The 27,114-nt window shown below is 36.6% G+C and overlaps 1 protein-coding gene across 2 annotated transcripts; it reads right to left on the bottom strand.

The window, feature by feature from the left end:
* Nucleotides 1-296: 296 nt before the first annotated feature.
* Nucleotides 297-25,794, bottom strand: CDC7 (cell division cycle 7). Of its 2 annotated transcripts, none has more exons than XM_007176336.2 (12): nucleotides 25,685-25,794; nucleotides 24,800-24,994; nucleotides 17,105-17,188; nucleotides 15,480-15,615; nucleotides 12,085-12,178; nucleotides 11,857-11,999; nucleotides 10,685-10,937; nucleotides 9,965-10,060; nucleotides 9,028-9,206; nucleotides 8,133-8,215; nucleotides 5,496-5,645; nucleotides 297-2,075 (listed from the first exon to the last, which is right to left on the bottom strand). In XM_007176336.2, the coding sequence occupies exons 2-12, from the start codon at nucleotides 24,912-24,914 to the stop codon at nucleotides 1,681-1,683; spliced, it is 1,728 nt and encodes a 575-aa protein (XP_007176398.2). In that variant the 5' UTR covers nucleotides 24,915-24,994; nucleotides 25,685-25,794; the 3' UTR covers nucleotides 297-1,680. The 2 variants fall into 2 exon arrangements, with proteins under 2 accessions (XP_007176398.2, XP_057413200.1); XM_057557217.1 differs by lacking the exon at nucleotides 25,685-25,794 and adding an exon at nucleotides 25,303-25,531.
* Between the last annotated feature and the right edge of the window lie 1,320 nt (nucleotides 25,795-27,114).

Genomic DNA, 27,114 nt, shown 5'->3' with positions numbered 1-27,114 from the left:
GAAACCACAGCCCTGAATATTAAACTTTCTTAGAGAATGTCTCCTTACTTGCACTTTTGGTAAATTTTTCTTCCTGTTAATTTTCTGAGAATATGTTAACTTGATTGTAAGCCACATTTCTATAAAGAAATACATCTATCTTTCATATATTACTTGAGTCAGGTCAATGTTTGTTAACTTACTATCAACTATTTGCTGAACAGAGAGAATTCATCAGTCTCAGAAGGCAAATACTCCTAGTGGTCAATACTTTTTTAAAAAAGGGCATTTTTCAAATGAGTAGTCTGACATTGACATAAAAAATATAAAAGGATGACTTTATTAAACATATAAATTCAAGAACATTAAAGTTTTTTTTTAAAAAAGATTACAGCATGAGAAGCTAGCAGATCAATGGTAATGGTATATATATATATATAATACTTGCCAAACGGAGTATAGATAAGACATACTAACTTCAGTGCTCAAAACAACAAAAAGAATGTTGTATCTACCTTAGCTGTACTATAACTCTATGACTACTAAGTGGGAAACTTCTCAGCAGACCCACACTCGCAGACTTATTTCCCATAGTAAATTTGATATGCTGTCATTGATATGTATATCATTTTGGAATGTCATAATACATAAACCTCTTAGTTCCTTTTCTGCATTGCCTACTTCTTTAGAACTCTTCCCAACCTACCCCAAGACTCTAGTAAGCATCCTTCTCTGAGCAGGACCAACTTGGTCAAAACAGGGTATAGAATGGCTCTAGCCAGAGGAAAAATCTCCAATAATATTCTCAATTCTGTGTTCACTTTTCCTTTTAGCAGCTACCTGATCATATCTAAGATGGTATGAAAAAACCATACACATTCAGAGAAAAAGAAAAGCATTTTGGACTATCAATCTTTACCTTAGTCCTGCAGCTTCCCTTTATCAACCAGTGAACACACTATTTTAATTTCTCAACTGTGAACACAGGCAATATTTAACAAAGCACCCAGAAACTTTGTGGAAAGTATCATAAAATTTCCAAGGAGAATGTGTTAGATGAGGGTAGAGAAGGCAGAAAAATCAAGAGAAACCATTAAGAAAAACATGGCAATTCACACAAAAAATGCTTTCACAAAATACTTTTAAAAAATGAATATATTAAATTCAATTTCAAGTAATATCCCCCCAATATTTTTTGTTTTAGTGTTCATAAAAGGTATAATATATGCCTCTAGAAAAGGAAATTATCTTCTTTACCTACAGAATGGTTAGAGTACCAGGACCAGGTAGAGTTTTCCAAAAGTACAGATAGTTCAAAGAAACCAGTAAGCTAAGTCTTTTGACTCATTTAATCCCTGTCACAACCCTTAATTTTAAGACTCGTACCTTGAACCCCTATGTACTAGGCTAAGACTGCTCTTATTTCTGCATACGGCAGTGACAAGCAATTAGGGAAATGAAAGATCTGATTCTACTCGGGTAGATCTAACTCAAAGATCATTTTGTTAGTCTAAGAACTATCCTAGTCATCTTAAATAATCTTAATCCATATTTTAGAATCTGCCAGGAGAGCAAATACTAAAATTTTTGAATAAATTATTCACCCTGCCCGGGTCTCCAATCAAGAATTTATGGCTATTACAAATAACTCTTTTTCACCTCACCTCATAATACACAACAGCAAACTTTAAAGAACAATAATCATAAGCTCATATCTTTGAAAAATGGATGCAACAAAGCTTCTTCTGCTGTTATTCTTGAAGCCGGATTTAGATCTAGGAGTTTATCAAGCAGGTCGTAAGCTGCATCAGGTACCTCATCCCAGCCTTCTAGATTGGTAGGAGACTCATCAAAATTACCCCCACAGCCACTACTGTCCCCTTTATACAATGAATTCCCTGAGTGTTGTGCTTTAGGTGTTTGTATGAGGTGAGCAGCTTTATGGTCCATCTTCTCTGAAAAAGCTGGGTCTTGAGAAGTGAGCTCTTGTATATCACTTGTTAATTTAGGAGTGTTAGAATTTACACCTCTGAGCTTCTCACAGAGTTTTCTCAAGTCTTGTGCTGGAACTTCTTTGCTACACAATATTGATTTGCCTAAAAGAGAAAAAATATACATATTTTATATTATTTGAATATATCAGAAGTCTCTCCCATGAGAAACATGCAAGTCCAACTGCATGCTTTTTGGATATATTTACACTGAATATGAGATAGAACATCACGTGCTATATTTAAGTTGTGTTTTACCTTACATAGTTGAAGGTCAAGTCATAAAGTGAAAGATAGTAAGTAGAAAGCAGTGGCTTAATAAGTAAAGGACACACTTGACTCTGTCAAAGTCTCCAGCTTCATTATATTCTTCTGTAATCTTTAATCAGCTGCAGCTCCCATTCCCTCTCCCTCTTCCAAGCTTCTACATGCCTCTGACTACATGGTTCCTGTCTTTGATTAGGATGCCCTGCACCTCCCCCTCAACTCCGTGCCCAGAATACTCCCACTTAGGGCACCATTCAGTTCAAGCGTTACTTCTAAGAGGCCTGACACTCACAGAGTTAATCATTCTAAGCTTCTGCTATATCCTGTGAAGGTTTCTATTATTACTTTTGCTATTCTGTATTGTAACTGATAAAATATATGTCTGTCTCACCTGCTAGACTATGAGCCTTTGAAGATAGGGACTGTCTTTTTTATCTTCGAACCCCCAAAACCTAGACATCCATACTAGGTACATACTAGGTTCTCAATTAATGCCTGTTGGACTAGACAAAAAGGCATTATTCAGCTTCTCACATCTTTGTTCAAATATCACATCCTTATTACAGATGCTGTCCTTAACCAACCTATTCAAAATAGCTAAGCCTTCTTCACTCCCTTTCCCCTTTTATTTTTCTCAATACCACCCGTCTGTCTGACAGTATGTATTTATTTTTTCTCTCCCATTAGAATTTAAGCTCTATGAGAAGAGACACAATAATAGTCTATTTAACCTAGTACACATATGGTCTCAATAAATGTTTTTAAATCAGTTAATAAACCAACCAGATCTTTGTTTTAAAAAATATAAATGTCTTTGAAACAATTCCCCAACAAAATTATTAGATATCGGCAAAAATAAGCTAGGCACACAAATAGGCAATAGTCTGTTACTTTTGCCGTATTATTTCCTTATTAAATAGAAATGGCTCTAAACAATGAGTTTGCATAGCACTTAGATTCCTTTCTGGGGTATGTGGATTGTTAACAAAACAATCTATCTCTGGGTGATAAAAAGTTACTTTTACATACACTCATCTCTGCTGGATAGGTGGACTAAGGTGGTGGGAAAAAAGGTGGTGGGGGGAAGCAGTGAGGGACAAAGGAAATAAACTACCCAAAACTAAGTTTGTGAGGGTAGAGCGTGTTAATCCTGTTTTACTTTTAAATCTATTTCATTATTCCTATTCTCTCTAAAAAATTATAGCCAGAGGAGAGTAGCTCAAGGTTTTTCTTCTGAATTTATTTAATTCAACGAGTACTTAATGACAGTCTACAATGGGGCCAGGTCTAGGGGTTGAGAACAGAGGGTAAGGTTACACACAACACAAGAGAAGTAGAGAAGTGCTCCTGCTGTTCTGGTAAGTCTCTTTGGGTCATAAAGGGGAACAAGGTCATCGTTGTTGAAGTTCTGAATCCTTTTGTATTCAGCCCAAAGTTATAGGAAGATTTGACTGCAATACAGCTGACCCTTGAATATCAAGGGAGTCAGGAGGGCTCACCCCCACGCAGTCAAAAATCTACATATAAATTTATAGTCTGTCCTCCGTATCTGCAGTTCTGATATGTGAATTCAACCAACTGTGGATCGTGCAGTACTGTAGTACTTATTGAAAAATATCTGCAAATAAGTGGATCCAAGCAGTTCAAACCCACGTTTTTCAAGGGTCAGCTGTAACTACAGAAGTCATACTAATGAAACTAAGACAAGTGCTATACAGCATTTTTAAAAATATGAGAACAAGCATTACAATGATAAATCTCTAAAAGCCCTTGCCTGCTATCATGATGCTTGCCCTACAATGTTTTTTTGTTAGATGTTGCACTTCCATTTTTGGTCATTATTTACTATTACAAATGGGGGAGATTTGAGCTCTTCAACAAAATGTTTTAGCATTTGATAAATTTCATGTTCATAAACTTCTTATGAAGTTATTCAATAGCAAATGATAGTTTTCCCCATCAGTTGAAAATAAACATTCTCATGTAAGAATACAATTTCCAAGGCTTTGCTTCATGGTTCCATTTCCCATGTGTGTATGTAATATCTCACCCTATCACCCTCAGATAAAATTTTCTTATTATAGTTTCAAGAAAGGTGCAAGTCGTAGACTGTGCTGCAGAACCACAATCACCACTAAGCCTTCCTGGTGGATCAGACCACGGCACTGGTGCCCAAGCGAGGGACAATCATTTTTGCAGTGATTCTTACTCAGAAATGTTCTTGGTCAAAATCACTTGTGTTTTCAAACTAACAAGTCTCAACGCTTTCTAGGTATCATACTTTTCTGAGCCATATTTTCCAGGAATAGGTGCGGTGAGACAGGCATATGTATTTCTTGAAGTTCCTCAGATAATTCTGATATGCACCCCTGATTAAGACCCACTGATTTGGGGGCTGGGCAAGAGGCAGCCCAACGATTTTTGAGGTGGGTTGACTGAAATTTTGTCCCAAAGAAGTGTTCCATATTTTGGGGCAGCATGCTGACTCAATCACACCCACCCACTTTGGAAAGTATTAACTATAATTGTGCATGGAGAATAAATACAAGGTGGCCATTTGAATTCAAGTTGTTGGCAAGAGCAAGGCTGAGATAATTCTCAGGTGCCCTATGAGGTACACTGCATATCCCAGACTTGAAGTACAAGAAGTTGTGTAGCTAAGATGACTTCCCACGTCCAATAAATGCTTACAATATTACTCCATCAGTAAAGGTATTCTGTTCATTTCGCTTCTCAGCTACTCTAACCCTAAGGAACCTGACAACAACATGCATCCTATTATGTCCCCTACTGCAGTCCTTACTACACTGTATTAGAATTAACTACTTACTGGTTAATACAGACTAAGAGTATTTAAGGCAGGCCCAAGAGCACCTGATGCTCAATAAATATACAATAAACAAATTAAAACATATTATGAAAAATATTTATGGAATAAAGTGAAACCATAATTACAGGGAGTTAAGATTTTATTCCTTATTCTTTTGTTTAAGATTATAAAGTTGAACTTTAAATATTGGAAAAGTGTAGTACTTTGCACTTGATAAGATAAACTGATTACATGTAGAGAAGAGAAGTGATAAATTACTTTCTTACACAATGCAATTAATTTTCAAGCAATTGAGAAACTTTGTATCTAACATCAGAGAACATTATGACTATGTTTATTTGTAAAGAGAATTTCATAATAATTTATTAAGTGATTTGTAGGAGATAATCAAAGGTATTTGTTTTGTGCTATAATATAAAATTGCTTACCAAAAGTTTTAGCAGCCTGGATAGTTTCCCTGGATCCACGAATTGTCATAATTTGAGCCAAAGCGGTTAAATCATCACTTGCTTTATAAAATGGATATCGTCCACTAAGCAAAGAAAGGAATATAACACCTGCAGACCACATGTCAATTGCTGTAACAGAAAACAAACTTAAAAAAAAATCCTCAATCTATAATTTTACTCCTACATCAGTAGTTCTCAACCTTTACTGTATATTCAAATCCTCTTAAGAGCCTTAAAAAAATTCTGATGCCCCAGCCAATCCCCTCAGAGGTTCTGATTTAATTGTTCTGGAGTAGGGCTCAGGCATCAGTATCTTTTTTTGAAGTTCCTCAGGTGCTTTTAATGATTTCAGGGTTAAGAATCCCTGGTTTAACATCCTTAATGCAAAATACAGTATTTTCTTTCTCGAGCAACATGAAAGTTGCTAAGTTTAAAAGGATATTTCATCACTAAGTAAATGCACATTTTATAACATCAAAATAAATCCAAAGTAGCTATGTAGGAAAAAATCTGGATGTACCCCAAGAGTTACACACCATAGTAATGAAAGTGTTTCACTTTAGCGAAAAGTATTAAACATTAGAAGCTCGTCTTCAGCAAGATGTTAACCCTAACTTTTGCTGTAGAAACTATTAATCTCTAGAATTCTGGCAGTTATAATTAAGACCAGCTCAGCCTCATGTGAAGAAACTCATTTTTTAAAAAAATGTTTAGGGGGACTTCCCTGGCTGTCCAGTGGTTAAGACTCTGCGCATCTACTGCAGGGGGCATGGGATCGATCCCTGGTCGGGGAACTAAGATCCCACATGCCGTGTGGCCAAAAAAAATGTTTAGGGACATCTTCTCTCCTAATGGCTGAACTCCCAGTATCATCAAGTTATTGGCTCTACTCCCTTGGCCACTGCGTCATCTGCCTTTCTTGGTTCCCTTTGTACCTCCGCCTGCTCCTTCAATGTTTTCTCCAAGCCTTAAGGGCTGAGGTTACCCAGAGTTCCGGCTTCTACCCTATATACTCTCCCTTATTGGCCCATACACTTCACAGCTTCAACTACCTTTTATATAGTAATGATGACAGTCAACTGTATTTCCAGTCCAGACTTCCCTGTGCTTCACTTACTTTTATCCTGTTGGACATCTCTATCTGGATGTTCCACATATATCACAAACCAATTATGCCCCCAATCATCTTCATCTTTCCCTGTACACCAGTTACTTCTTCTCCCCTTGGTTACTGGTACCCATTCAAATCTCCCAATCTAGGAGTCTGATAAACATCCTGGATGCCTTTTCCCCACCACTTCATACCCAAATCCCACATCCAATTATCCATCAAGCTCTGCCTTTCCAATATTTCGCTTCTCTTTTCAAAGATTTTTTTGATGTGGACCATTTTTAAAGTTTTTATTGAATTTGTTACACTATTGCTTCTGTTCTATGTTCTGGTTTTTTGGCCGTGAGGCATGCGGGATCCTAGCTCCCCGACCAGGGATCGAACCTGCACACCCTGCACTGGAAGGTGAAGTCTTAACCACTGGACCGCCAGGAAGTCCCCAATTCTTCACTTTTCTGTTCATTTGTATTATTACTGCCCTCGTTCAGGTTTTCATCATCTCTCACTCGGACCTGGTCCCCTCTGTACACCTGCCAGAATGACCCATCTAGAATACAATTATTACCATCCCTTTTCCTTGAATAACTTTCCAAAACCTACAGGATACAGTCCAAGCCATATAACAACTGTGATCCGACACTCCTTGACTTTCATCATACATTCCAGCAACACTAAACTTTTATTGATTCCTGTATGACCATGCTATTTCTTGAGTTCTTCTGCTCATGCAAACCCCTCACTCAAATTTACATTCTCTTTTCAGATGTTCTATCTTCCATGAACTTCCATAATCCCTTCAGATAAGGTTAGATACCCCTAAAATACTCTGTATAAAGTTTTATAACCATACTTAACAGGTTATTTTATATTTGCAAGTGTGTCCTGACCAGAGTGTAAGCAGAGAATTTCATTCATTTTTTATATCATTAGCAAGCACAGAATAAACATAGAACAAATGAATACATTTCTGTAAGGTCCATAATCCAAGTGAATAGCAGGGTTCATCTATTCAATAAGATGTTGCATGACAACTCTTTCAGGCTGTAGACTTTTTTCTTTTTCAAAAATCTCTTTAATGCTATTATATTGTTTTCACAATAACAAAAAATTTTAATCAAACACACAATCATATGCGTATCACAGAAGAATTTTGAGGTATTAGACAAACACAAAATGTTTCAAGTCTTAAGTTAGCAAATACTACTAAACACAATTTTTTCCCCCACAAAGGTGATGTTAAAATTATTCCTGGTAAAATCATCTTGTAAATAGATAAGCAAAATGCAATCTATCGGGTAAAAAAAAAAAAAAGGAAACACTAGGATTAGGAGCTTTCATAAATAGCACTATCTCAAAAATGGGAATGCCACACTGCTAGAACCACTTACATAACTTAGTTAAAAGCAGCAGAGCTCAAATTTAATCATAAGTAGACAAAAATCATAAAATAAAATACACCCACGGCAACCAATTTAACTGGGTTCTGTATTTCTAGTGCAACATACCTGTAGTTTGGTTGGGGCACTTTGTCAAGACCTCTGGTGCTCTGAATCCTGGTGTACCTGCCCTAGGTGCAACCTGTTGCTGCCTTATGATGATGAAATAAGATTTTTCTAGTTATGTAAAGTTTAATTATTTAAGACCAAAAAAAAACATTTATCAATTTAGTTCACAGTAAATTCTACCTTGATATCTATATAAATATAAGTTATTACAAAGCAAATGATAATCCACTGTGATGAAAATCCTGGATTTTGTTTCTATAGGTCTCTCTCCCCACACCAGTTCCCAGGCCTTATTCCAGAAGGGTTTTAAGGTAACCTCCAGGCATAAAAAGAGGTAGTACATGGTAAGAACCATAACAGAAAAATAGAATACAATGGGAACTCTGAGGTATAAAAATTTATTTCTGTTTGGAGTGATTAATTTCTGAGATACCTGTTCACTTATATACTTGCGTTAATCAGGAAAGGCTCATGAAAGCTTATAAAAGTCGAAGGGAAGAAAGAAATTTATGTGGCAAACAGCTGAAGGTGGGAGTGAGAGAAGAGTTCTAGTATTTGGTTCAGGTTATTCTACACAGGCAGGAATAAAGAAAGAAAACAAGATTAAATCAGCAAGTAAAACATGCAATTCTGAAATTTCATTAAGAGCTATCCCTACCCCTACCAAAATTATTTGCATGTAAAAGCAAAGAGCATTTGCATGTCAATGGAACAAATATGACAATACTTGTCCTTTGCTCTTCAAGGTACCAATCTGCATTAGTGCCTATGCAGTTCACAGAACTGCACTGTTCCCTTTCACTCACTCAAATCAACTGTCCACCAAAATCAATGCAATTTCTCATCTTGTCTGGCAGCATGCTGGTGATTTTATAGCACCATCAAAACACATTACCTTGAAAGGCAAATACTGCAAACTTTATCTGTTGCATAACAGTCACAGGTCAGGCTAGCTGGGCAAGAACTGGCAGTTTTCCTCATCACACCACTATTCATAACTTTTGTAGAAATAGCCTTCTTTTTTGTTGCTAATTTTCTAGAGAGTAAATCCACAGTCTTTGACTGCTTCATAAGCTGTAAAAGAAAAGTCATATTCTCTATTTTCATGGCATTTAACATGATGCCTTTGAGATGCTAGTAGAGCAAAAAGCAATAGGGGAAGCGTAACTTTCAAAACTGCTGAATGTGCTGTTGGATTGTAAATAAACACTCATCTATCAAAATATTTAAGGTCTCTTTAGGTTACTGTGTTGAATAAACATATTAAAAATTTACTAACCATTCCTAGTTTGGTGAATATTTGTATTACACTTCATTAGAACTTTTCCTGAAATGTTACAAAACAGTTACATTCTAGTGTCTAACTGCATTTCAGAACTGTAAACTGCACAATTACATTGGCTAAAATTAGTTTTAATTTGTTCCTCATGCTATCTAGCTGCTACAGGATATCATAAGTCAATTTAAAACCACTTAACATTGATGATAATTTTGTAAATTTTACAAACATCCTTACGCTATCAACTGTGTGTCAGAAATGTGTTAGCTGTTGGGAGCTCACGTTCCAGCCAATGAGAGAAAAGGCCTTAACGTTCTAAATGTTCCTTTAGAGAAAGAGCAACAATAGTCAGCCAATCAAAAATGACGAAAAATTCCAAAAGAAAAGTTCAGAACTGGAGAAAATGAAAGCATTGACTAAATGCTCAAAGCAGTAATACCTTCTGCTAAAGCAAAACTCTTAAAAACTTACTGATAATAAAAGCTAGCCATTCCCCAAATTCTCTCCAGTGTACGACTGACTGATGATTGCACTATTAAGCTACATTACTTACTTTCACTGCAGGGCTCTCATGTGAAATGGAGCTGTGTATATTGAAATTTCTTTCTCCAAAAACAGAGCGCTGGACAGAAAGGCCTACAGATCCCTCCTACAATACCAACAAAAACAAGGAAAATAAGGATTATATCTCTAACACTTTCTGCCAGCTGTACTCTGCCATAGTTTTGAAAGAGTTAAGTGACATAAAACAAAAACAGCTGCATCCAAGTCATTCTCAGGCACCAAAACACTTCTGTGAAAGGAGAAAACAGTCTAGACAGAACTCTTAACCCCCATACAATGTTATCACAGTCCACAAATATAAATAACTAAAAAATTCTAAAACCACCTGCATGGATGTTACATTTTGCTGTGCAGCTAAAATGGAGATAGACACTTCAGAATTTTTCCCCTATAACTAATGCTTTCTTTTAAAAAGGATAATTAATATGAACTTTATAACATGCAGGGAAAATTTATTATTTTCCATTTTTGTTATATAATGCTATTATAATGACAAAGACATTATAAATCTACCAAGCAAAATTTTCAGTTCTGAAATCATAAAACAATCCATTGTAAATCTTAGTGAAATCTAATCAACTGAATATATAACACGTGTAAACAACATTTTTTTTTGTTGCAAGTGTTATCCTAGAATTGTAACTACCTCTGTTGAATGGAGTACATGTCTAGAACCGTATTAGTACTTAAGAAATAAAAGAGGTAGAACCTTTCCATCTTTTCCTTGTTTAATCTGAATTTGTGCATCTGGGTAGGGCCTTTTAAGAGAAGCTTTTGTGGTAGGCTGCTGATCCAGCTCCTTAGGTGCTGCTGGGCCACTCAATGAAATTTTGTTTCCGGTGATTACATAGGATTTATTTTGTGAACAGCTTTCCTGCTGAGCTTCAGACTGGACAAATTTGAGAAGCTCTATTTTAGTATCATGGGTTCCTTGGGCCAAACCAAAGTCTACCAAGGCATACCTATGAAACAAAAATAAGCACTTTTACTTCTCTGTAACAAAGCTTAGTTAATATCATAATATGCTCAAACCATATTCACACAGAAACTGTATTCTGTGGGGGATAAATTAAGGATTTATAACATTCTTGAAAAAAGAAGAGTAAGTTTTACAGACAAGGTAAGGATTTAATAGCTAACTACTGAAAATTAAGGAAAGATGTATCCCACACAAGAAAACATCTTTTCTCCCCTTCTTCCAATGGCTTGTGCAGACAAGGCAACAAGGAATGCAGGATGTAAACACAATCCTTTGTCCTCTGATGGTGGCAGAGATGGCATCATAGCAGATAAGTTTTAATTAACAAGTTTAAAAGAAAAATATATTAAAATCATGGTTTAAAAATCTGATTAATTAAAGAAAAAATTAAAAGTCAGGAATACAAAAGCCCAAGAAGTTATGGTTCTATTATCCTTATTATACTCAATATGAGTCATTATATAAACAGCAGTTTTTAAGTTTTCAGCTTACAATGCCTCTATGTATATAATCAGCATAAAAAATATTCAAAAAACAAAACTTTAGTGTTGAAACATGGAATTGGCTATCATGTGGTCCAATCCCCTCATTTACTAGAAAACAAAAATGAAGCCCAGAGATAAATGTATAAGGTTAAACAAACAAACAACAAAAAACCAGACCCTTTCTAAGTCTCTTTTAGCTATTTCCACTGAGCCATGCTATACCTCATGACGTACACTGTTTTACTAATACAATTTTTTCTTCTCCTTGAGGGTATTTCCCTTCCTCAACCACAATGAAAATCTGAAACAGAAAAAGATGTGTGTGGCTGTTGCAGGATGCTCTGCATCTAAGAGATGGACCCCACAGCACAGATTCAGTCAAGTATTAAGTATTTGCTGGTAACTTTCCATACTTACTGTCTCAAGCGCCTATTATATAAAAAATTGCTGGGCTTAACATCACGGTGAACAATACCAAACTGATGAATGCGTTTCAAAGCTTTGAACAGATTAAACATATATTCCCGTACTTCTTGAAAAGAAAGAGAATTCAAAATGTCCTAAAATAAAGTTATGAATAAGGTTATAAGATTGTTTTCAATGAAATATTTAGCTAATAAAAATTCAAGAAATATTAAAACCTACCAAAAAGGACTCATGTTCCAGATATGGCATAGCAATAACCACATGATCATTTTTCCTAAAGCAGTATTTAACTCCCATGACATTGTCTTGCCCCCTAGTGGAAAAATGCACAACGAACTTAAGAAGAAAGGTCAAATGAACTGAAACTTTATATGCAGTTTTTTAAAAAATGCAATTTTAGCAATGCATAAATAATGCCAGAAAACTAACTTAAAACCATCACCATATAGGAGAGATTACTCATTTAACTGACTTATACAAGATAAAGGTTTTTTTTTTAAAACAAAAACAGTACCAGTTATGAGGTTATAATTCAAAACGAGATAATTACAGTTTTAATTGGGGAGGTGATAGAATGGGAAGGAAAAGAGGAATAATAAAAATGAATTAACAAGACTTAGTAGCAGATAAGATGGTAACAGTAATAAATAAATCAAGTAAAAATTAATAATAGCTAATATTTATTGAACATTCACTACATGCCAAGCTCTGGTCTAAGCACTTCACACCTATCAACAAATTCACTTAATTTTCACAACAACCCTGTAAGGATGGTGCCATTATTTCCTACCCCCCCTTTTTTTAACATATAAGGAAACTGAGGGACAGCCAGGCTAAGGAACTTCCCCAGGGTAACTCAGTTAGTAGGTCACGGAGCCAGAATTTGAATCCAGGCAGTGTGCTCCAGACCTAGACTATTAACCACTATACTATACTACCTCAGAGAAAGGTGAGGAAACTAGGGTAAACTGGATTTTCACAGTTTTGAGACTGAGTAAGTAAAACAACATGGATACCAACAAAATATGTAGAGAAAACAGGAAAAGAAGCATCAAAAACCAAAACCTCACCATTTTGACAGAGATATCTAGATACAAGACTATATCTTAAGTGAGAAGTCAAGTGTAAGTCAGTGACAGTATTATAGAAAAATGATACCTAAAGCTGTGAAATTATTAGAGAAGAGAAAACTGAGCCTTGGAAAAGTCTCATGTTGGAGGGCAAAATAAGGAAGGAGCAGAAAGCCCAGATAGGGACATCCGCAAGTGAGGAGTTTTCAAGGAAGGGATGATCAACAAGGAGGTCAATTAGAATAAGGACTGAGGGAAGGCTTTCAGTCTGGCAAAGAGGAATTAACTGGCAAAAAGGAATTAACTAATTTTCAGAAAGCAGTTTAAGTGGAAAGGAAGAGGCCAAACAGGATTTAAGGAGGGAAAATAGTATACAATGGAAACAGAACATAAAGACAATTTTCCTGAAATATCTGTCAAAGAATAAAAACCAGTGTGGGAGCTAGAAAGGAAGCAAGATCAGGTAGACATTTTTTAGCATGCACATTTTTGAACAACAAGGAAAGAAAAAGTGGTAGAGGGAGTTATTTAAAGTGTGGAAAAAGGAATAATCTTATTCAGGGGACTAGAAGGTATTATGTAATCATGCCTTACAGAAGCCATCTTATTCTCTTGTCTTCTATAATAAACAGAGGTGTAAAACAAATTAATAGGTGTGTTTATTCATTCAATAGATATTTAGTGGGCACTGTTACTTGACAGACACTATGTTAGACATTAAGGATGAGAAGGTGAATAAAAATTAACATGATTTATGCCCTCATGGACTTTACTAAATAGCGGGCAATATGGATAATAAACCAGGTAACAAATAATGACAAATTATGGTAAGGGTTTTGAAATATATCAAAAGGTGCTGTGACAATAAAAAATAGAATCTAATTCAGAGAAGACCTCTTTGAAGTGGTACCATTCTTGCTCAGAGCAGAAAGATGAGGAGTCAGCATGCAAGGACTGGGAGGGATCTTCCTGGATAGGGAAGAAGTATGGGTAGTGGCCCTGAAGTGAGAAAGCTCTTGACACAAATTTGAGTAGCTAAAGAAAATAGAGCACAGTGAAGGAGGTGGAAAGGCTGGCATGGGATAAAGTTGGATTTTTTTTTCAAAGAACATTGGGAAACCACTGAAGAATTGTTAAGTAGTGGAAGTAATAGTATCCAATTTATATTACATAGATACATATTTTTATACTTTAAGGATCACTCTGGCTGTTTTGTGACTACGGGATTAAGAGGGGAAGAGAAGAAGCAGGCTATTGTAGTAATCTACACTTGGACTGAGATAGCAGTTGAGAAGACAAAGACATGGATGAGATTTCAGGTATATTTTGGAGGCAGAATTGCCAGGACATGGTGATGGAGTGGACTAGGAGAGAAATGGAGAAATTGAGTGTGATTACTAGGTTTCTGGCTTGAGTAACTAGGTAGACTGTGGTACCATTTGCTGAGATGGGTAGATGAAAACAGATTGTTGCAACAGGTAATTTTTGGGGCAGGTGAAGGTGGATTAAAATTTAGTTTTTGGCATATTAGGTTTGAGATGTTTATTAGGTACCCAAATGGAAATATCAAATCGTCAGGTGGATATATACAAATCTGCAGTTAAGAGGTCTGAGGTTAGATATACACTTATGGGAATCATTACTATATATTTAAAGCCACGTGGAATACATGACACCACCTAAAGAAGTCTAGAGAAAGAAAGCCCAGGATCAAGCACTGAGGAACTCCAACATTTAGGGGTCAGGTGGAAGAGGAAGAACTGGTAAAGGATACTGAAAATGAAAGGCCAAATAAAGCAGGAAGAAATCAAGGAGTATATGGTAGTACAGAAGTCAAAAGACAATGGTTCAAATCAATTATGTTAAACACTGCCAGGAGTTCATGTGAACAGAAAAAGGAACCGGCAAAACAAAGTCATGGTTGCCTCTAAAGTAGTTTCCGTTTAGCATAGCGGAGAGCAGCCTCACTGTGTGTGTGTGGCAAAAGGCGGGTGTGGAAGTGAAAACAGTCTGTGCAGGTAATTTTTGAGAAGTCTGGCCATGAAGGTAAGCAAAGAAATGATGGAGTAGCTGGAAGAGGGATGGCAGTACAGGGAGGATAAGAGATACTACATCATGTCTCTATGTTGACAGGAATGACCTAGCAGAGAGAAACCAAATAGAAAGACATGCCAGAGGATTCTGTTGTTCAAAATAAAATATGAGATGAGGCTGTCAATATCTGGGGAGATGTGAAATGAGTTCCCCACATTTAAAAAAATATCTACACCATGGAAGCCAAGGTTTATGATTTGGCAGGAAGATTAGAAAAAGAAGTGGTAAGAGAGCAGGAAGTCAAGCTGAGCCTCAGGAGAAATCCACTCTAAAAATTAATATAAACTTAACTAGCCATTCCAAGATTAGCGGAAAAGTACTAGCAAACTGCAAATACCTGACTGAAGAATATGTTTAATCCACAATCTCATCATCCCTATTAGATATCTACTTAAAAATCTTAAAAATTATATACAGCAGTTCAATTAAAAATATCTTTAAATTGCCTACCCAGCCACTGTTAGGCACTGAAGCTCAGCTGCAATTCTTACAGGATGACTTGTTGGAATTAAGTGTTTCAGAGCAATTTTCTCTTCAGGTCCTACTTGTAACTGTGTTGTGGCCAAATACACAGAGCTGAAAGTGCCTGTAAAACAATTTATTAGATTTTTCAATATTTGGTTTTTAAAAATGTTTATGAGACAATACTAAAATATTCTTAAAAACTGTTTGGAACCCATAAAATTATCATAATCTGTCATCAATATTTTAATGACACTGAATACAAAAAGCAAACACATTTGTAAATACAACTTATTTTCAATTTTTAATACATTCTTAACTGTCCTCACATCTTTAGGGAGTATATTAATTCAGCAAAGCTATACAGTAAATCTGTTTGACTGAGTTAGCATAAAATATTTCCATGGTATGACCCAATCTACTACTGTAGAAAGTATCTTTCTACAATATTATCATTGGAAATTACTTTCTTAAGACTTGGATTCAGTTCTGTTAGAAGTAAAAATGATAACAGTCTTAGGGGGAAAAAAAAACTACATTTTTTATTTTAAAAAGTTTTTTTAAACTTTTAAATTCACCATGAAACTAAACAGAAAAAATATAAGATTTGGTGGTCAGTTAAATCTGAGAAATACTGAGTTAAAGCAAATTGATAGATTATTTCTAGACCTTTAATGTACTGAAGTACAACATAAATAACCAAAAGGGAGCTATACATGCTATAGTTTTCAAACTTATTAGCCTTAGATCACACTCCACTCCTCCCCCTCTCCAGGAATAGTTAACTACTTGTTATGAGGACATCAGTTTTCCAGAACAAAGTTTTTGAACACTAAGTCAGTGTTCAAAAAAAGCTAAGAAAAAAAATGTAAAGATTTGCTTCTTACATCCCAAATCATCTCATCTTCTAATTTCTCTGCCTTCACTGACTCAGCCTTTTCTCATCTCACACTTTCCATTGTGAAAAGCAAGCAATGAATAAATGGAAGTTTTGTTGCTTTTGGGGGTTTTTTTACTGTTAAGTTTTTATTTACTATTTCTCAGTATAGTCACTAAAAAGTTCTATTATCTTTTATCTTCTCAATCCCTTCACATCTGTCTGCCAAATTCACCCTTCATTCAATCAATATGATTGCCAGTCTCTCAATGGTATTTACGTAAATACTGACTATACTATAAATATTGTTACCACTTTATTTTCATCATTTTGCCATGAAAAATTGCCATTGTTCAACATACAATTCTACCTAAACGCAATGGAGAAAGAGAAAAAATATTCAGCTTTCCCTGATCAAATCCCCCCACTTAAATCTTAAACTTTTTATTTTTCATAATTATCATTAATAATATATTATTAATATAGCAACACTTTTAATAGTATAAAATTATAAAGGTTAAAATAGGACTGTTCATTCTACTGTAAATATTTATTTATTCTTCCATTCTTTCCAAGGAAAAAAGAAAATCTGATAATTAGTAATATAACCATGGTCTTAGTATTTTTAAAAGGGGTATTTTTACAATAAGAAATAATAATGAAAATCAAGATTATACAAAGGAAAACAGGAGGAAAAAAAAGCTTATAAAGATAATGAAGTATATCCCCAGATTACCTTCTCCAATTTTGTCCTTAATCTTAAACACATTACCAAGCTGTGGTACAGCTTCGTAAAGCTTCTGAATATCTTTCTTAACACCTATCAAGGAAAAAAGAATTTAGGTACAATTAATTACTTAGGTTAAAAAATCTCAATAAAATAATTTCTAAAACATAATTATATTACAAATAAAAATATCTATAAAAAACCTTAAACTCATGATAAGACTAAAACCCCATCAAGTTGCTCTAACTCACACACCACTTGAACAGACAAAACTGCAAAGTAACTGAATCACTCACACCCAATTGCTGCTACTCTGAAATTACATACTAACATATAGATACACTGTCACTGCATAGAGTGCAACACAATGAAGAAGCTAAATTTAAAAAATAACTAAACAATTTGTGCTGTGATCACTAGATGGCATGACAAGGACACAATGCAATCTTCTTGAAAACTATTTCTTTCCCCCAAAGATACAAAATCTTATAGGCTTGGAAAAGTTTTACATATTGAATATTCACAGTATACTCTAGAAAGAAGGTCTACTAAAGGTGTCAAAAATGTTAAAAAAATATTCTTTAAAAATTGTCCCAATTACCAGTAGTATCCTATATCTTGACAGCAGAAAAATCATTACTTTTAAATAAATATAAGCTCTTTACAAAAACCTACATGGTTAAAATTCAGAGAGGCAATAATACAAAATGTGATAAACTACTGGATACAAAAAAGAACTACATAAGAGTCCTCAGATTTTATTACAATATCTAGGCCAAGCATCAGCTACTTTTGAAGTTATAACAACACTCTGCATCATGCAACAGTTTTAAGACATTTTCAAAGCACCTTCACACATATTATCTTTTCAGATCTACATAATAGCACTGTGATATTGGGAGAACAGAAGTAATTATCCTGATCTTTCAGAGAAGGAATCCATATTCAGGGAAATTAAATCATTTGTCCAATTTCACAGAGGTACTGCTGATAAGTTTATAGACTCACTCATTTAACAAACACTGTGTTTTTAAAAATGCCCAGCAATTGGCATATTAAAAATACAAATGAACAAAGGTGGTGAAGCCCCTGTTCTCTAGGAGCTTAGTCTGGTGGAAGAGACAGATGTTAAAAGCTCACTTTTAATACAAGATTTTAACTGTAATATTAGAGGAATGCACATATTACTAGGTAGAAGGGGGGAGGGGAATGAACACTTCTGAAGGTGCCAGGAAGCTTCAGGTGACTGTTAACCTGTGTTTTGAAGCATTCACCAAGTAGAGAAAGTGCAAGAAGGCATTTTAGGAAGGAACTACTATCTATGCAAAGACATGGAAAAGGAAAAAGGCATGGATTATTGTGGAGGGAGGGGAGAGTAGGAGAGATAATAAAATTCAATGTGGCTGAGAAAGGAAAGGCAGAGGATGCAAACGAAGGCATGTAAAGTTTTTAAGCAGGAAGATGACAAGTGGAGGATAAATCTGAGGTGAAGAATACGAAGAGGTGGAGATTAAATAAGAGGCCAAGAAGACCTAATCCAGTAGCCTTTCCACTATATCACTCCATCTAAGGTAATGGGAAGAACTTACTTAAATTACCCTCACCTTCCCATCTACCTTGCAGATGAACTGGAGAAGCTTCATGGATTTCAATATAACAAGCAATATAACAGTAATCCTGTGAACCAGTTTTGGAGATGAGAGGCCCAAATCAAAATGCTGGCTCCACTATTACCCAGCTGGTATGACCTTTCTAGAGCACACAGCTTATCCTCTGTGAGCCTTAATTTCCCCATCTATAGAAAAGGGGGCATAACAGTACACATGCCGCTGAAATACTGTGAGGATTAAATGAAATAATATACATAACACAAGAGCAGCTTCTAACACAATGCCCAACACGTAAATATTAAATTATACTGGTGATTCTTATTGTTGTGGTAACTATTATTAACATTATTTCTTTAGGGCTTTTGCTCTTACTATTCCCTCTACTTGAAATCCTCTTCCCTTATAACTTCCTATGGCTGGCTCAGTTGTCACAGTTTCCTCTGACATCGCTAGTTAAATTAGCGCTCCTCCCATTATCCACATTACCCTGTTTATTGTCTTTGGAGTTCTTATCCACTATAAAATTATCCTGTTTATTTATTTGTTTGCTGTCTGCCTCCTCCCACTAGAATATAAGCTCCACCAGTACAGGCTCCCTGTCTGTATAATTCACCACAATGCACTCAGCTCTTAGAAAACTGCCTGGCATGTTTGTTGAATGAATGAATTCTTACTATCCTCATGGTTGTTCAGAGACAGCTGTAGGAAAAAAAAAAAAGCAAAAGTTTACAAGTTACAACAGAGTGAAGCCAAAGACAAAAGCAATCACTTCACCATCAGCTACCACACTACTTCTCCCTGGCAAACAAAACCAAGGCCTGGGGGAAAAGCTGGCTTTCTAGCAGTAATAGTTGCCACAGTCAATTACAATCATTCCTAATGAGTGTCAAGTCCAACCAGCTTCAAATTCCAGTGTCATAGGAAAGGCATCGTGAAAAGGCACTAAAATGATATATTCAATTTGTTATTACATTTCTTTGATTCTAAGACACAATTTTAACGACTCTGAAATTGGGATGCAACTTACAACTGTTGCTGGCCAGCATCAAAACTTATACAACAGGTGTCAATGACCTGAAGAAAATTCAAGAAATCACAGAGGAGCATTCACATTTAACCCTTAAGAGCCAAATGGCTGTAGGGAGGAATAGTAGAGGTGGTGAAGTAGAAATCAAACCTAGGCCAGCTCCACATAACTGGGCTGTTCTTAAGAACTCATTAACAATGACTTTTTTTTTTAATGAATTCTTCAAAGAAATTCTGCATCACTAATGTTTGAGAACAGGGACTTCCCTGGTGGCGCAGTGGTTAAGAATCCGCCTGCCAATGCAGGGCACATGGGTTCGAGCCCTGGTCCGGGAAGATCCCACATGCACGGAGCAACTAAGCCCGTGCTCCACAACTACTAAGCCTGCACTCTAGAGCCCGTGAGCCACAACTACTGAGCCCACATGCCGCAACTACTGAAGCCCGCGCGCCTAGAGCCTGTGCTCCGCAACAAGAGAAGCCACCGCCGTGAGAAGCCTGTGCACTGCAATGAAGACCCAATGCAGCTAAAAAAAACAAAAACTAATGTATGAGAACAATATTGTGAGGGAAAAAAATAGGATATCAACAAGTCTGAGTATAAAAAGTGATTCAGAAGAGACAGATCTGAAATGTTTATTTTCCATTTCATGTATGTCCCAGAGATATACAATTATTTGTCTAATTACATCTAAAAGAACTCTTCCAATAACTATATAAAAAAATTCTAGGTGTTAAGGAAAGCACTGTCACAGTATAACTGGCAGTATTTCTGAGCAGTACATAAAATAATGGTGTATCTTACAATTAGTGGTGTTTAGGTATGATGAAATATTTTAAGAACCATTTGTGGTCTTTTTATTACTAAATGTATTGAAGTGTTTGTGTGCATGTTTTGTTGTATATACATGATTAATTACAAAAGCTTTGTAGTAGGATGATATAGTTTCATGTGGCTATTTAAATTAAAATTAAATAAAATTAAAAATCAACTTCCTCAGTCACATTAGCCACATGTGACAACATACAAACATTTCTGTTAGCGCATAAAGTTCTATTGGACAGTGCTGATATAGAAAAAAGCCTGGAATCTAAAGAGTCTGGATTCAACTCCTATAATTAAACCACATTAGTGTTCAGGTTTTTAACCTTTAAAACAAAGGAACTGGATTAGATGAACTTTACCTTCCAATGACAATATTCTATGCTTTTCCTACGAGTTCCGCATTTTGGAACTTCCCTTTGCATAAACATGAGCTGGCAGTTAGTAGTAGAGATGCTGGTTAACTGTTAGAAATAACCAGGAAGAAAATGTAAGTAGTAAGAAAATACTGTAATGCAAGGCCATGTGAATGACTATGCAAGCTCAATGTGCTTCCACACCACCACTCACTTACTATGTACTTACATATCTCTACAAAACTCAAACTATGTTTATATTAAGGTTTCCTGTCACTGCAGAACAACTTTGATGTTTCTGAACAACAGAAAAATTTCCTGATGACCAAAGTGAATGAAAAATCCCCAGATTCTGAATTGGGAGATGAGAGTAGACAGTGAAAGAGAGTACTCATATCAAAAGCTAGAAAATACTACTAAAGGCAGAGACCAATGAATATATACTTTGAGGACTGGGGCAAGACCCTGAAAAGTCCACAAAGTAAAATATTGTTTAGGTCTTCATTAAATATTATGAAGGTCTATGCTTCTGTTTTGAAATTTTAAGCTAATTTTTTTTCTGCTACATAATATATCCAAGTTGGCTATAGCAACAGCGTCCTTAACCATACTCCCTGCTTTCACCCTCATCTTGTGCCACGTAAAAGCCAAAGAACTACCTCCTTTCCTCACCCTTCTCTTCGACTTCACTCTCATCACTCTCGCACTTCCACTCACATGACCTCCTAGCTATTTCTAAATGCTAGGCACACTCCCAGCTCAGGGCCTTCGTACTTGCTGATTCCTCTGTCTGGAATGCTCTTCCCCAGATACATGCACAGCTCACTCCTTCACCACCTTCAAGTCCTAGTTCAAATGGTACCACACTGAAGCCTTCTCCAACCAATTACACTTACTAAAATCACAGTCTCCTCTCCCAATACCTCCTATCTCCCCTTCCCCTCTACATTTTCTTCACAGCACTAATCACTTTTGAACATACTATTTATTCATTTTCTATTTCTATCCACTAGATTGAGGGCACTGATTTTTGTCTATTTTACAAACGGATTTATTCCTAGCACCTAGCACCTAGAAAGGTGCCTGAACATAATAGACATAGACATTTAAGAAATATTCATCATACAAATGAAATGTTTTCAATTACCTACCATGGAGTAAAACTGACCTCTAGGAATATATGTCATGCTTATTCTGGGGCTTCATGTACTGCCTAAAATAATGCTTCCTACAACTAGGGATATCATATAATTTAGCCCAAACTGGGACAGTCTTCAGAGTGAAAGGGGGCACTAATAATTACACTGTGACAACAGGCATAAACTGGATCTGTCTCAGGCAAACGAGGACGTTACCTATAACCCACTTTAGAATCGTAGGCTGAGAGCATCCATATAACACAATGAAAGCAAGCCTTCCAGTACAGTTCAACAGTATGGAGGAGACATTCAGTATATATACAGTTTATACTTCATTCTTTCACTGAAAAGATCTTTATCACTTACTAAACTTGGCATATGGTAGATACTTAAAAAAAAAAAAAGCCTGCTGAAAGAATGAAAGAATAAACATTTGATCTAATACTTTGCCAGGTACTTTGTTCATTGTAGCATTTTTCTTAATAGGAAAAAACAGAAGACAATCTAAAGGTTCAATAAGAAAAGGCAATTAAATAAATTATAGGATACCATGCAATGGAACATCAGGCAGTCCAAGCCCAGAGTATTTAATTACATTAAGAAATGTTCAAGATACATATTGCTAAGTTAAAAATGGAGATCAGAAATAAGTTGGTTGTGATCCTAATTCAGTTTTTAAAAAAATGTATCTCTATATGCACAGGAAACCAAAGGAATACAACAAAATATCAACAGTGGCAATATCTGTACAGTGGGATATTTTCTTACTTTGACTTTCTGTATTTTCTTCAATAAGCATGTATAATTTTTATCAGAAAAAAAGTTATAAAAAGCTGACAAATATCCCAAAACAAAGGGCCATACTATGCAGCCATTGTACTAAAAATTTTACTTTATATCCTTTGGATGAATGATATCTAATCATTCAACCAAATATTTTCAGGCACCTACTATGTGTTGAAGACTGTTAGGCTCTGGGAATACAAAGATATATAAAAATCCCACCATCCAAAAGTTATTACATCAAAGGAGAGTAAATCACATTAGATCATGAGACAGTTATGTGCCTGGACTTCATCAGCTTTACTCCTTATTCAAGTTATGGTTCTGATATAATCTTAGCTTTTATTAAGGGTCAAATAAAAAAGAACCATATGAATAAAATTTCAGCATGTTTTATAAATTATCAAAGGTACTGTTTATAATGTTCAATGTTCTGTTCCATATAAAAGCCACCAAACTTTGGAAATCTGGAATAAAATTCACACCACTCTTCATCTCCTAGCAGATTTTCAGAAGAGTATTAGAATAGTACTTTTTACCTGAATGTATGCTAGAGCCAAGTCAGATTCATTCATTCATACACTCTGCCTAATGCACAATGTACATCAGGAGCTATACAAGATACTGCCTTCAAGGACCTTATAGTATAACTGAAGAGACAAAATACACAGAGTGCTAAACAATACAAGAATAATAATAATATAATGACTGTTATTGTATTATGTGTCTGATGACATAGGGAAAGGTGAACCGTGAAAAACAGGTAATTGCAAGAAAAATGGAAGGGAAGAGGGAAAGCATCCATGAATCTGGATGAAAGTGGCATTTTAAGATTATTCTAGTGGCAGTGTACAAAATGAACTGGAGGATGAAAAAAGAAGTGAAAGCAGGCAGTTTAAGTAAGAAACTTCGTTGTAGTTCAGGAGCAAAGTGTAAGGGAATGAATTAATGTGGTGAAAGTGGGAATGGGAAGAGGCAACACTATACCTACTAAAAGGAAGTAAGATAAAATTGGGTGACTGGATGAGAGGAGCAAATACAAAGCGTAAGTCAAAGATAACTCTAAAGTTTTAAGCATAGAAACTTTAACTGGAATAATACTGGCTTTCATCAAATAGGGACATCAGGAATGGTACTCATTTTAACATCAAAGATGAGTTTACCCTTAGTCAGAAAGCAAAAGTATGGGATGTCATATTTTTCTAGGGTCGAGTTAAAGTCTATTTTGTAGTGTATAAGTATATATCATGGACGAAAGGTCAAAATTAATATTTTTGAAAAAGCACTAAATATGCTTAAGACAAAGAAAAGAACATTTAGCTACATTTTAAGAAAAGAAAAGAAAAAAAAAAACAGTCAATTGTAACTCCTATTTAACCAATATTTATTGAATGCCTGCTATGTCCCAGGCACACTGCAGGAATGAAGGTGCATGTTACAGTGTACAAGATCAGGCATTGTTTGACCCTCTCCTTCTCATTTCAAGGTCTGGGTAAGGGTGAAGCAACACTTCATGATGTACACTGAGATACAGTCCTTCATTACTGCTACAAACATTTCATTTACTTTTGTCAACTAATTCTGCCTTTGAATATGTAAGTGAAAGTCCCTCCAATGCCGATTTCTAAATTCAAGCTTAATGCAATTTGGTGATTAGAAATAAGAACACAGGTCTAGAAGAGAAATTCTAGTTTGGATATCAACAAACTTTGTGTTCTTAGACAACGACTAATATTAGACTCTAGCAACTTCATCTGTAAAATGACATGGTTAGACTACAATCCTCCTTCTAAAATGCAATCCAATCCTAAATCTAGATCTTATGAAGCTTCACTGATTCGTAAAATGCTCCTATATAAACATACAACTCACTTTAAGATTCAGGACGTGTTTTTTGTTGTTGTTTGTTTTTAAATAATCGAAATTACAGAATTGTTGCCTGTACATCTTTGGCAATGAACACATACCTGGTAGTTTAAAATTCTGCTCATGTTTTTTTAATGAGCCATCCGCCAGAAACCGGCCACGAAGGGGAGAAAAAGCCGTTGGCTCCTCCATCTGAATCCCCAAAGAAGCCTCCATCGCAAAGCAACTGCGGCGCAAAACGCCAGCTAAGGGGTCATGTCCACAGGGGGAGCAAAGCAGCTGTGAAACTCGGCATACTGGAGAAGATGAGAAGTTTAAATCACTCAGTGAACTAAGCACTAAAAAATGCTACTGTCCCCAAAGGGGCAAACAATTAAAAACGCACCATATGTCCAAATCCCCAAAGGAAGGAAAACCGTGAGCCATTTCTAAGGATTCCAAGGGCTTCACTTTCACCTCCCAGAAACACCGGCAGGGGGCCAAAGGGAAACGTGCCTAACAGAGGAGTCTCCCCGGCAGCCGCCGTCAGGGGCAAGGGCGGCGGTGGGAACTGCAGAGGCAGCGAATGCGGGGGGAGAGACCTTAGTGGGGAGAGCGGTTCGACCTGAGGAAGAGGGCTGGAGGAGGAGATCGTTTGACTATTGAAAGGCAGCGCCAGGCGGCTTGTCCAAGGCCCCACGCAAGTTGGTGGAGAACTGATACGACACGGCTCACGAGCGCCGGGCGGAGGAAGAGAAGGGGGAATGAACGGCATCCCTCGGCGAGCGCGGATTGCGAGCTCCGCGGGGAAGGACTTTCTTCCCTCAGACTCCAGACCGAACGGGATGCTTAGTGCGCAGGCGCACGACAGTCCCGCCGCACGTCAGCGGGATCCGAAGTGGGGGGCGGGGTGGTAACTGCGCTGCGAAGAGACCGAAGCCACGATCCAGAATTCGTTTCTAACCCCTCACAACCCCGCGCCATGGAGCAAACCGTCGGAAACTCACGGTTTAAAGGAATACGACTTCTCTGGCTCCCCAAACGCCTGGGTCGCCGCCGCCGAGAGTGCCCACCTAGCGAGTCTGCCAAACGCGCCTGCGCAGCACTTCCCGCCTTGCTGCTTCTAATTGCTCATGCGCACTGTAAATCCCTGTGCGCCGCTTTATCTGCTACTGGGCGCTTGCGCAAGCGGGTTGGGTTTCTTTCCCAAGGCTGTGGCTGGCTGAAATAACGGTTACAGATATAAAGTCCGGGCATAATCCTTTACTGAAAAATAGAGTGAAACGCAAGGTTAAGGATCTAACAGTATTTTCAGGAAAGAGGATAATTCAGAGACAGAAAAGTCTCAGGTACTGGAGTCGTAACACATCCCTACTTACAGAGACATTGGGCCCGCTGAATAAAAGACATTTTCTTGACTCCCAGCTTCACTTGTTTTTGTTGAGTGCCCTACTTCTCCGTTAAAAGCAAGCAAAGAGAGAAAGGCAAGTACTAATTGTTTATGGCTGTATTCGAAGAAATGAGCCCAGTGACATTCACTCAGTCGGTCAGTCAGTTATATTTGAGCCCTTGGCTCTGAGGCTGATTTCTAGAGGCTGGAGTTACAGCGGGGAACACATGATAGAAAAAACCGCCATGCCTTTATGAAGCTAAATTCCAGTGAGGCAGTGGCAATAAACAAATGAGCAACATTCTTTTTAGATATTGATTAGGGCTCCAAAGAAGGAAAAAAAGTGGAAGGATGTGATGGTGACTAAGAAGGAGTCACCAAGATGGGAGCCAAATGGGAAAGAGACTAATTGGCAAAGGACAGAGTAAGTGCAGAGGTAGAAATGAGCTTGGTAAGTTAGAGGGGAAATTTCACAGAACATCAACACCAGACAAGGCTACTCTGTTACCATGATTGATCAAGACAAAAAAAAAAAAAAATCACTCCGTAATCATGCCTGGATATAGACTAAACATAAACATTGTCCAAGCCACAAAAATGAGCAAACATTTCCTTATCCTGGATAATATGACTGAACTGCTGCTCCTGTACTAATTATTTAGCCTCTGTCCAGCAGATGATACTCAGTCATTCTAGATAGTACTAATTAAAATACACAGTTATAGAATTACTCCTGCCTTCCTACAGCTTCCAATCCAGAGTAAAATCCCTCTTCCTTGAACCCTTTCCTAAATCACATAACACAAACCCAAGTTTCTAACACCCTCTTACTGAGATGTCACATAGTTCTCCATGGTTTGCATTCTCATAGAAGCAAGTAATAAACCTAACTCGTTCAATTACAGTTGTGTTCCTAGCGGTCTTTTGCTGGAGGGCATTGACAATAATCAAGTCCAAGATGCCTGTTAGATATCTAAGTGATAATGTCAAGTAAACAGATGAATATACTGGTCTGGAATGGATTCTAGGCTGGAGACATAAATTTGG

Source organism: Balaenoptera acutorostrata, chromosome 1 (assembly GCF_949987535.1).
Source record: "Balaenoptera acutorostrata chromosome 1, mBalAcu1.1, whole genome shotgun sequence".
Classification (NCBI taxonomy): Eukaryota; Metazoa; Chordata; class Mammalia; order Artiodactyla; family Balaenopteridae; genus Balaenoptera; species Balaenoptera acutorostrata.
Note: the sequence above shows the minus strand (reverse complement) of the source record. Positions and strands in the feature narration are given on the sequence as shown.